This window comes from Acipenser ruthenus, chromosome 5 (assembly GCF_902713425.1).
Source record: "Acipenser ruthenus chromosome 5, fAciRut3.2 maternal haplotype, whole genome shotgun sequence".
Classification (NCBI taxonomy): Eukaryota; Metazoa; Chordata; class Actinopteri; order Acipenseriformes; family Acipenseridae; genus Acipenser; species Acipenser ruthenus.
In genome coordinates, this window is record NC_081193.1 from 44422877 (window position 1) to 44435435 (window position 12559).

The 12559-nt window shown below is 37.9% G+C and overlaps 1 protein-coding gene across 3 annotated transcripts in view; it reads right to left on the minus strand.

Annotated features, from left to right (window-relative positions):
* LOC117402733 (1-phosphatidylinositol 4,5-bisphosphate phosphodiesterase beta-1-like) overlaps window positions 1–12559 on the minus strand; it is a 310538-nt gene that overhangs the window by 107172 nt on the left and 190807 nt on the right. For all 3 annotated transcript variants that reach the window (XM_059024263.1, XM_059024264.1, XM_059024265.1), the window contains exons 9-10: window positions 12165–12331; window positions 2107–2253 (exon numbers count right to left, since the gene is read on the minus strand). In XM_059024263.1, the coding sequence (XP_058880246.1) occupies window positions 2107–2253; window positions 12165–12331 (314 nt within the window). The remainder of the gene's footprint in view (window positions 1–2106; window positions 2254–12164; window positions 12332–12559) is intronic.

The window sequence follows — 12559 nt, forward strand, 5'->3', positions numbered from 1 at the left end:
ATTACATAGGGGAGAGACATGTTGGAAAGTGATCTAAAGCAATGGCTCCAAACTTCTGCGCTATAAACAATACTGTATAAATCCAGTAACATTTTCTGCAACACTTCTTTTTTATTCTTGCATGGGCATACTAAAGATATACACTACTCCCTTAACCGAATATTGAGTTAAATTTAGATGTGTACCCCACCTTGACCCCTTACTTACTTAATATCTTGGTATCTTTTCAGGCATACAAAGATAATGCAGAGGTTTAGCAGGACATTTTTCTACAGCATGTACAGCAAAAGCATATTGCAAGGCTTTGTAATTATTATTGTTTTCAGAATACTGATCTATTCCTTTAAAGCTATGCGGTAGCTGACTGGCACTGTCATGGCTAGTCTTTTCTGTACTTGTTCTGAAAATTGACAGATGCATTCATTCTTTCAGTGCTGCATCCTTTCATGAATGTAAAATACTGTACAAAAACTGACAGCTTACTCAAAAATTGACACAGCAACAGCAGCAGGTATCCATCAAAATAAAATGAAATTATGTCAAGACAGCTTTCGTTTTAGAGCAAACTGCAGATACTATCGGCTCTATTCTGATGAAATGAGTACAATTGCAAACACAGTGGTTAAAGCCAATCACATCTGCCCCTCAGGGATTGGCTTCTCCAAAAGTGTGATTCTGATGAAATTAAAAACCCAGCGCAAGCACGTTTCGTGGCGCACTGACAGCACCCAGCCAATCAATGCTGAGTAGGTTGGGGAATCTGCTATCCAATCAGGGCCAGACAACAATCCCTTTAAGAGACAGAATGCGCTTGTGTCACCACAAGGCTCCGTTTTGAATGTAGAAGTGGCGATCATGTCGAGCGGCAGTAGCACAGAGCAAGAAAAAACAGGGCAAGTCAGAACAGCAAGTGGTAGGTCACTCGCCAAGAGAATACATAAACCACGCTTCACGACACGGGAGATTGCAATATTAATAAATTATTTATAATAATTATTCAATTAGTATTTCACGGCATTGACATTATTACATGTAAAGTGTAAAATACTTACTACCCTCCCTGACCTGTCTACCAGTAGCAGCAGCTGATTCATTTTCTAGTGGGACATGAAGTGCTGTATCACGTTCCCTCTGAGATGGTAATGTACTAGAGCTTCAAATAACCAGGGCTTTAATTCTCATGGAATATTTCCTGGAGCCCAACCGAACAGGCGGATTGATTTGGAACAGTGATTAAACATAGTTTGAAAGATAACATTCAAGTTGCTTTATCAGTGATTTACGCCCTCGTATTGACTAATCAGGTTAAAGGAAATCTCTGATCCATTTTCTAATTTGTTATAATGTTTCAAACTAGTTAAGCTAGTACATTATCAGGCAACCAAACCGATATTTTGTTTCAGGTCTGCCGATAGATTTCAATAACAAAAACAAAGCAAGTTTTAAGTATACACAGCAGTTAACTCGTTTACAGTTGCACATGCTATTTCTATGTCAGTCCAAACGCACGCAGTTGCTACTTAGGACTACTTTGCTTTTTTATAGTGTGTTCAATTGTTGAAGTTCCTGATTGCGCCACTAAATAAACCTGGTTTCAGCGGGTCTTAACACAGTGCTCAGTTGTCTATTTGGGACCCCATTGCGTTGTCACCAGAATCGCTTCGGCAAATATGTTAATGATACCATGCCGACCTGTGGGATGGGGTAAGTGCTCTATAACGGTGCAAGACATGTCTTCATTCCATTTATGTGCCACAAAATCGGGGGTAAGTGCCATTCACACTTGCACTTGCATATATCAAATTGTCATCACTAACATCTTCAACAATATAAAAAAGTGGGTGATACCTGATTTTTTTTTTATTGTTCATGACTGTCTAATTAAACTAATTAGTAATGTTTCTGTTGTTTTGTATGCCAGTATTGATGTTATACATTTTTAACTTTCAGCTTTGGGGGAACGCAAATTTATGCCAGCAATACTTTGGCCTTATGTTGTCCATATGCAAAGGAACAGTTTGCCATGCACCCTCTTCCAGCTGGTCTGTTACTCTGTAACAGGCTTTGAGGTCCTCTCCTCCAAATTAAAGTAAGCCCTGCTCTTACCTGAGAGGTAGGTGTTGTGTGAGGAGTTGATAAAGTAGTGTGATAAAGGCAGCGTCATGTCCTCACTCTGGTCTAGTTTCTCAGGAGGGATAACTCCATTTTCTTCTCCATTCAAATACCGCATGAATCCTTCTTCTGATATCTGCCCTAAAGAAAAAAAAAGAAGAATGTGAATTGTGTTAGTTCATTGTATTTTATTATAATCTGGATTGGTAAACGTGGCACTCATGTATGATGCTCGGTTACTTTCTCTGGGGCTACTTAAAGTCTGTTGTGTATATTGACTGCTCAAGGACTCTTGAGAAACTGATGGCAAACATAAGGACTGAATGTGCAAAACTTACTCCAGGCATAATGGACCATTTTAGTGAGTGGATCAGCATATGCTATCAACAATAACACTGTGCCTTGTTTGAGCATCTCCTTCATTGGACTTAATTGGGTCAGGTCTTCGTTTTTAAGGTAAGCATCATCTTTAAAAGTAAATCCAACAGATTATAAAGGTTGTTCAAGGGTATTTGTAACTGATAAAATAATCTGAATAAAAAGAAGCCAAATGAATGTTGGTAAGGACAAGAGCCTGTTGGAACCTTTGAGGCTTGTCCGTTGCTAGCATTCCATTTAATATTCCATGTTTAATATGCTGTTTCTACACCTGGTTAAACTATACAGCTCCCATACATTCCTTACTAGTGTGTTAAAAGGGATGTACATTCATCAAGATTTGGACTTGTGCAACAAGCAATTTACAGCATATTCCTGTATTTGCAATAATTACTGTGATCTAATTTTAGTTATAATTACAAGAAGTTTAGCAAGTATGTGTGCTGTAGTGTGGCCAAGAAACCATAGCCAAATGGATAATGACAAATCAGTTTTGTACAAACCAAAAATTGCCTCCCTAGTGTAACAACTCCCTTGGTGTTGTTCACTTCAGTTTAGAACAAAGCACAGATGAACAGCTGTTGTGATCGGAATGGTGTGAAATTCTAAAAACGTATTTAATCTCAATGAGCATCATAACATTTTTCTGACTTTAATGATGCGGCTTCTGCTGTTAGTCCCCATCATTCCAGCTTTACAGATAAAGTGTCATTCTGTAAAAAAGGACTTTTACAGCTTCTCTTCTCTTACATACTGCATTACTGGGATACCAAACACCCCCTCACTGCACAGCCTGCTGGAGTTTCAGTTACAGTAGTGTCTTAACTGGTTCATTAGCAGTCTTTTTCTATGTATTTTAGTGTAATGCCTTTTCATTTATTTAGTTTAATTTAGTATTTCTTAATTTAGCACTACTGAGTGTTCTATAGTTAAGGATAAAAATGAAGTTGAATTATATAGCAAACAGCCCACTGGTGATGCACCAAGCTTGAAGCCCTGAAATCCTTTAGTTTACAGTAGAACTGATTTAAAGAAAAAAATGGATAGATAGGTTGGGGGGGCGGCGGGGTTGTATTGTTATTCAACGTGGTAGTGAAGGCTAAGGCCCAGTCTACTCATAGTTATTATTTTGTTTAATCCCTTGTGACGTGTTTATTTTATTCCTGTTTTTATTAAATAAACATGCGCACCAGCGCTTAAACTGCAGCTTTCTGTCTCTGGGTCTCTTTCCTGCCAGGAACAGCTTCGGCCGTGACGCTACCCTGTCACAAATACTTTGAAACATGTTGAAATAAAATTGTATGCTGCCATGATGCCAAATGATGCAAAAGAACAACTTGGTAACCTAACCTGGTAACTCTTTCTTTGAAATAAACATGACAAAGCATCCATGACATCTTCACAAAGGGTACAAAACACTGTAATAAGGCTGTATAATTAACACAGCACAAAACAGTGAGCATTGGCATTCTCAGTTACTGCCTTCCAAAATTATACTTATTTTTGAAAAATAGGCGTCATCGTCCTAATTTACAAATTAAACGAAGTATACAGGTAATGTTAATTGCCAAATTGATCCAACAAGGTTTATCCAAATGTTTTCTATTTCTCTGCTGAGTGAATTTGGATGCAACAGGGCATTAACCAACCAAGCAATAAAAAGCAAATCTAAAAACAGAAATTCTTGCCTACAGTCTAATTCCACATAGCCATTTTGTATTAGAAAAATCATTTGTATGTTCTGTAGGTTTGGAAACTAACAGCAAGGCTCTGAAATCAATGTTAATTGTTTTAAAGCTGTCATCTGCTTTTTACACAATTGATCATGTGAAACTTTTAGACAACTGTCTACTTATTGCGTATAGTTCTTGTCATACAAGCCTGATTTCCATTGGGGGTAACCAGTCAGTGCTGGATAATTTATTAGTGGGTGTTCCTTAAGGATTTGTTTTCATGCCTTCCTATTTATTATCTCTGTGGAGACTTTTAGGGCAGTTGATTGAATTGTAATGGATTCAATGCAACACTTACAGTGGCAAAAAAATGTAATCCCTTTTCAGAACATAGTACTGTAATTTAACCTTCTAAAAGCTTAAGTGGGCTCTAAATTCATTTACACTCAGTTATGATTAAATAATGCTGACGGGACCTCTTTCCCAAATGTGTGTATTTTATAATAGGTTGTTGACATTAATCTAGATTAACTGAAATCGTTAAAAAATGTATTTGGGATCACATAGTCATCTTTGAAACTATCCATGCCATTTCTGGAAATCTAAAAAAAATGAGCTGCTGAGGCAACTAAAAAGCAGAGGCTTGTCCATTGAGAATATGCTGGGAATATTGAGACTTGGCCATTGAAACTCAGCATTGCTCCTACTTCTAGACAATCCAGATACATACTACAGAAAGTTGGCTTATTTAAAATTGAATTTTTTTTTTTTTTTTTTTTTTTTAATGATTTAATCATATTTTTCATAAAGTTCCATTTATAGGATATTATGTTTTTGTTACTCCTGGTCTAAAACGTGTTATCCTACAGATTGCACTCTGATTTCTAAACACCTAGTCAGTCATTTTCTGAGTAAATTAGTCACAATACACTGAGAAGATGCCTGCTGAGCTTTAAATCTTGACACAAGTCATTTTGGGCATTACCTGTTGGATTGATCTTGTTGGTTGTTAAGCTGCTTTGGAGACCTGTGTCACAGTCAGTGATCTAGCAGATAAGGCCTGTAGCATCATGTTTTAATGTCTGCCTGATTACATGTATATGTATAAGTTTCTGAAATGTGTGTAATTACCTGTACTGTGTAGCTATTGCAATGCTAAGTATAATACAGTAGTCTCCACGTATAAGAACACCTCCTAAGCAGGCACTTCGGCTAAGAGAACACCCTTGTGGTGAAACAGATTTTTACCATTGTAAATTTTCCGCCTAAAGGAACAGGAACTTCACTTAAAAGAGCACCTTTTTGGCACCGATATCAATGTGTTCACAACTGATACAGTACTGTTTTGTAACCTGATAACTCATCAAACTAAAATTCAAATGTTTTTTTTCAATCTTTTCAAAACTGACTTGTCATTATGGGAGTGTCTTGAGGAATACTAATCTTATTCAATCTTTCCAGAACCGCTGTAATTTATCATTGCCTCGTTTTGTAGTCTGATTTCCACGAGTGCACCTCATCACTACAAAATGGAATGTAAACAAACAACAAAGTGTTTCACTTGCTACAAAAAGTTGGAAATTGTTCGAGCTCTTGAAAAAAAACCTGAATCAGAGACAAGTCTTAGAGCAATTTGGTTGCTTCTCTGTTCTGTTAAATAATTTTGTACGTGTATTGAATATTGCTCCTGTACATGTTTTCATAATTAATCTAGAGCTGCCGCTGCATTTTTTAACTTGTGTAGGGGTGCTGTGTAATGTAGTTTGACAGTTAGATACACTTGCCTATTGCTTTTCTATTACTTATTCTGTTCATTTCATATGTTGATGCACGTGCGTCATGACAATATATATATATATATATATATATATATATATATATTATTTATTTTTGATTGATTCATATTGTGTCTGGTGGTCAACTCCGTCTTGGAGAACACTAGGCTAAGACAGCACTTTACTTGCTTCCTGAGGGGTGTTCTCTTAGCCAGAGACTACTGTAACATGTTTCTTAACCTTTTGACTGCCACGCAAATAGAATGTCTGTGAAAATGCCACAAATAAATTTCACTTTTTCAGACATCAAACATCCATTTATTGATATAATCTAAGAGAAAGCACTCCAGTGCAGTGCTAGCATATAGATTAGGATGGGAAATGATGAAATTGTAGCAACTGATGACTTTATGACTTGTGTGTATTGTCAGTTTCTGACAAAGCACTTAAATCCTGATCGCTTACTCCTATTTAACAAATTGCAATGCAAGAAAGATGATTTGCAATGTGTTTAACACATTGACACATTTTATACTTTCTGTTCTTTTTTTAATGTTACCTGCCTATCATCACAGACTCCATATTTAAACCCTGCTCTTTCTCTTGCATTTGCTTTTCGCCCGTAGAGAGAGAGAGAGAGAGAATACTAAATTGATTACTTTGCCTGTCTGACAAACCTGGCTCCACTTTCGACTCTGAACCTTTGACTATCCGATCCAGCTTTGAATTTTCTTACATACGACTTCCCGATTTGGCTTTGACCTTGCAGCAAGACTACCCGACCCTCCCTGACCAAGAGCTTTCCCAGCTGCGCCATTCCTAAAGGAAACACTGGCAGGATGGAGACTGGCACCTGCGAGGCTGAAGGAGAGGCTGCAATAGTGATGGATGGGATTGTGCCTGAATTTAAGCGATTGTCCATGCCATCTAATCGAGTATTAATTGCAGACAGGGTGTTTGCAAACAGCTGCATGAGCTGTTTCATGTCATCCATGATTTTTTATGCAGCTGCTGGGATTCTGCTATACTTGCAGGCGGCTCTGGGGTGGTGACGTAGGCGCTTGGAGCTGGTGCTGCTGAGCAAGCAGGGGCGGGGCGGCGAGTGGAGATTATTGGCTCTGCTGATACAGACTTGCACAAAAGTTGAAATAATGTGGTCCAATTTCTTCCAGATGGGATTTGGATTCCCTTATCGAATAATGCTTTTAAAAGTCTGGCGACCCGGAGGCTGATAGGGCTAACCTCGACTCCATAGGGAAGGCTGTCTCAGCTCAATCTGTTTATGACATGACCTCTTGTCCAGTGCTTAATTTGTAAATCGGGAGGTCCCAGAACACATAGTGAGGGTGAGAGGGGGGGTGTTCCGGGGGGGCTCTGAGGTACCGGAACACATGAGAAAAAAAGTGACAAACACAATGTAGCCAGACAATGTAACTATAACCTGTGTTAGGTGTCATCTTTAGCTTTGGCTACAATGCTTGCTGCCGCTAAATGGGCCTTGGTTCGGGCATGTTCAAAAACCTTTTTTTCTGAGGGCTCTTTGTTGTTTTTTCACGTCGGAAGCAGAGGACGTTACTGTACATTCCACCCACTCTTTAGCTAGTTTCATCCCTCCAGTCTTTTCCGGACCCAAGCTGCCTACCTTTTTGCATGTTGTACAGCCCAGCTTTGAATTTTGCATGACAAGCCAGGGGTTATACGTTTGCTTTTTCTTTAACTGAGCCTCCGTGCAAACTACACCTGCTCCGGGCACTTCATCGGTGGATGCACTGCCCTCCCTGACACCGTCCCCCTCTTCCGCTGAGTCTGACTCACTAGTAGGCCTACTAGCTAGTGCCAGTGGTGATGCTGAACTGGCGGGATCAGCAGCGCAGACAGCATTGCTAGCTAAGGCATCGCCATCAGGAGCAGTTTGCCCCTCATTTTTGATTTGGCTTTCCTTTTGCACGACACGTTTCGAATTCAGTAGCGACGACTAGCCTAGGCTATGTGACGTGATTATGTAGGGACCTCTCACTAGCTGACCACCACTGTTTCAAGATCAGTTACTTACCTCGCCGGCCCGCCCCATAACCTCTATGTACAAATAAGAGAGCAGGTCTGGAATCGGTGTGGCAGGATAGGATGCGCTTTTACGTGATGGTTTTTCTGGGGGGCAGGAGAAATAACGAGGAGGCAGAAGCAACTTTAACTCTGATCGCTTTTATTAGAATGTTTACAGTGCAAACAGTGGAAAAAATAATAAATCATGCCGCGAGAGGTACCGGATCCCGGCAAATTAGGTGCCGGAACGAAAAAAGTCAAATCTGAGAGGTGCCGGATCCTGTTCCGGCAGGATCCGGCTCAAATTAAGAACTGCTCTTGTCACTGGCACATGAGGAAAGAGGGTAAAATGACTAGACTTCTCGCCATAGGTACCAAAAAAGTTCAAATAAAAGATGCATATATATTTATGCTATTTATACCGATTTGAATTGGTTTTAAAAGCTTGATACTAAGCTTTATACTGTATAAATAAGACATGACAAAGACACAAGCCAAAACATTTGTCTACGAGACAGTTGAGTGTTTTTAAAGTTGTGTATAAGTTATACTTTACTAATTATTCATTAAAAAAACTGAAATGGACTGGTTATAGCAGATTTATTTTCTATCACTTCAGTTGTTTATCTCAGAGAAAGTTCATAAATACATGATGACATAATTGACAAAATGCATATTTATTTTATAAAGCATCCCATCAGACATGATGTAAAATACACAAGTGTGGATATGGGTTAGACTTTAACTATTACTCATCAGGGGATCCAAAGCCCTGACTTAGATAGAGTATTTGTTCTTGACATCATTATTTCATGCCATTAATCTTCTTTGCAATACTCATGCTGGGATAACTACATGACATCAACAGGAATGAGATAGGAAAACAATAACATGACATCTAATATATGTAACCTTAGCAAATCTGTTAATCAAAGAAAATAACCAAAGGCATCTACAGTATTGTAACTGTATCATGCATCAGCATTTTCAATTGCTACAAACCTCTGGCGTAAGTCTGCAAACTGTGGGTCAGCTGCTCTGGTTTGCTCAGTCTTTGAAAATGAAAATTAACATTGCTAATATACACAACTCAGCTGTTTACAGGCAGTGCTCTGGTGAAAGTGACTAGATCATTACATTCTAAATATGTGTTGTGCTTATTGAGACAAGCCAGACAGAAGGCATTCCTCTAGTGACGGATGTGTAATTATGGTCATTAATTTGGATTAATATGCTCCTGTCCTCTATAGAATTTGAAACCACATGTTAAAAATCTGTACTTTATTCCTTAGAGTTAAGCATGTGTCTTTCTGACAAGGTGAAGTAGCTCAGTATGGTAAGCTTGTAGCTCTTGAAAGGGGAGAACCCCTTTTCTTTTAAATTAAATAAAGTAGTGTGCCACACATGATACCATTATTTAATTAATTTCAGATATGATGATCAATGTCACTTCTTCTACTGCGGTAAAACAATGCAACTGTAAGACAGTATAGTATTCAAAGATGCTGAAAAAGACACTAAGAGAGTGTTATTTAATGTGATGGGCATACCGTAGGTGATGATGTATGAAAGGTAGGAACAGGAACAGTTAGAGTAGGTGTGAGCATTTCAGAATATGACATCTGCATCTACATCTGCCAATTCAAAAGAAAGTTTGATAGCTTAAGAAAAGACAAACTTTTCTAGTGGGAGATTTGATGTTTAAGTAGGTGGTGGGTGTATTTCATTTCAGAATTCTTCATGCTTTTGATTACTGACACGCACTCTGTTAATATTCCCCCGCCTGGGGATTTAGTGGAGGTGGCGTACATAGATACATATGCACATATTTATGTCACACTACAGTTTCGCAAATATTAGAGAAATGTTTGAAATGTGATAAGCTAAGGGCATTCTTTAGCACAAGGGAAGCTGTCTGTCAGTCCTACTACCTGTCTGTCTCACCTACATCTTTACAAATATCTAGAGAACTGCTTAGCCAGCTGTAATGGAATTTGCTAAGGACATTCTGTAGCACAGGTAATGTATTTATTTCGACAAGATACAAGCATCATATTTGTACTGATTATTTTTTGAAGTAAAAGAATGTATTATATAGTTTAAACAATTTATATTTTATAGGCTTAATCTATTTTGCCTTACGTGACAGGGTAAAGGATAATACTGGTGAAGTGCAGCCTCCCGATAGGTGGTGGCGCTGTGCTCACTGACTCCTGATACCTTTCTCCAAGATGTAACACACCTTAAATCTATGGTCGGGTTGTGGTGGCCATCTTGGTGAAGGTAAACGACACATCAGCTTCAGTACTCTACTTACGGAATACAGCCATTATCTGATACACCTGTTACCAAGTAACAGGTGTATCACTGATTCAGTAGGTGGAGTTAGGAGTATATAAAAGGACCATGTGGGATACGGGGTTAGTTATCCTGGGGATGTGAGGAGTGATGGTTCCACCTCTATACAACACATAATCATGGTTTTAAACTGTAATGGTTTTGTTGGTTATCAAATACAGTTACAAGTTAATATCTTGTTGGAAGTAGCCCTGGCAAGTTCTTTGACCAAACTGGCAAAATAAGCATAGTGATTGAGGGGTTTATTTGGTATTTTTTAATGTGACACCATTTATTCAACGTTTTAAATTATTGCCATTTGACTCATAAAACAATAGTGCTTCATAGTTGAGTTGTTTTATAAGCGAGGTTATAAAAAATACTGAAGCTACTGCAAATATAAAAAAGAAGCCCTTTGCAATAAATAAATGCATACATACTGTACTAAACATTTTGTAATGCAATGCCCTATTTTGAAGCTTGTGCACAGTAATACCATCATTTTACCAGTATAAAACAGGCAGGAAACTACTCTAAGCAATCATTTTCCTACAGTGGACTTGTGCTGGTTTTACACTGTAATAAATGTTTTATTGCTCTCAGAACATGTTTCTTTGTATGTACTTCAAAATGTCTTGGCTACAGTACTCTGGCTACTTTCAGCCAACAGGTTACAATATGCACGAGCAATACAGTTTAACTGGGAGGAGCTTACTAGCTTTAATAATTGGATTTTCTGAAGGCTAAAAGCTTCGAATGTCAGGGGTACAAAGAAAGCAGAGAAGAGGTGGAAACTAGTATAATGACCTGCCAGTTTGCTAATGCCTGACTAGCACACTGTAAAGTGTGTGTTTATAATGGTATTTAAAACTGAATCTAGCTATTCTAATGTCATAACCTATTTATACTTTCAACACTATTTAAGTCAAGCAAAAAAGGCAGTATGTGGTACTGTGGGAGAAACAAGTGAGAGACTGTATGCTGTCCCTGTACTATAAGTTAAATTTGGCTGAAAGTTTATAGTCTTTAATAACATTTGACTGCTCTCAATCCTTTAAAATGTCACAGCAGGATCCTCATCCCTTCTTTGTACTTGTACGCGGTGGTTACAAGGAAATGACCATGCAGAGTCATCAAAGCGCTGTGATGGCTTAGCTTTTCAGAAAGCACAAGTATATAATAATATCACATTTCTTCTCTTGGAATTGATTTTTTTATGGGTGTGTAATGGTTTAAAGCCATCAAAGTAAAATTCAGGCTCTGGGGGCTTTTTAAAAAATAACAAACATCCAGTAGTTCAGGTATATTCAGCTTGAATCTCCAGATTTACCATTCAATCATTTTGAAATATTCAATAGTCTACTGTCTCACAAACAATCAGGTTTTAATATGTTGAATTATATTGAACAAAAATGCATTTTAGTTTTAGTAAGGCTATTTGTTATTTTTCAAACAAACTTGCCTATAACCAACAGAAAAACAATGATTTATTTTGAAAAACAAAAATAAATCAAACAAAAGTAGACCTAGTTGTGTACTATGGTGATATCGACATTACATTATTATTTCAGTACTACCCCAGATATTCATTATTTCAAGCTGGTTAGCAAGTCTTCAGCTCCAGCTGTCTATTCAGATTTTTCTCCAGATTGTGTTTTCCAAGAAATTGCAACACCTGGTGCCTGGGGACAAACCAATGTTTCAAAATAATCTACAGAGAATTGCTCACTCTGTCTGCCATGTAAATAAACCTTTTAGAATAAATTAATAACTTGATTTTATGCTTTACCAAGGAAGGGTAGGGTTTTTTTTCATCTTTTTTTACACAGACATGCAAAATACTAACCTTTTTTTGCCAAGTTGATATTTGGTTCATATTTCTCTATGAGCTGATGAACTTGTTCCTGCTTGAGGGGTGGGTAGAGTATTTCATTCAGTCGTGGGTCCCGCTGTTTTGTGTTTATGAATTCTGTCATCTGATCAATTGAAAGGTAAGGCTTGCTCTTGGCTCCACTAGGGAAATGAAATGAGTTATTATGAGTTTCACATTAAGACAGTCTCTTAAGATGAAAACGCTAGAGTTCTGCTGGAAGTATTGCTATGCACAAAGGATTTAAAGTAATTAAGAAACTTCAAAAATCATCATGGTATCTTGGACGATTGCTTTAATTTGACATCTTTTAATACTGATGACATTTTCCAAAAACCTCCATTTACATGAAAAGTTAGTTCCAGCTCTTT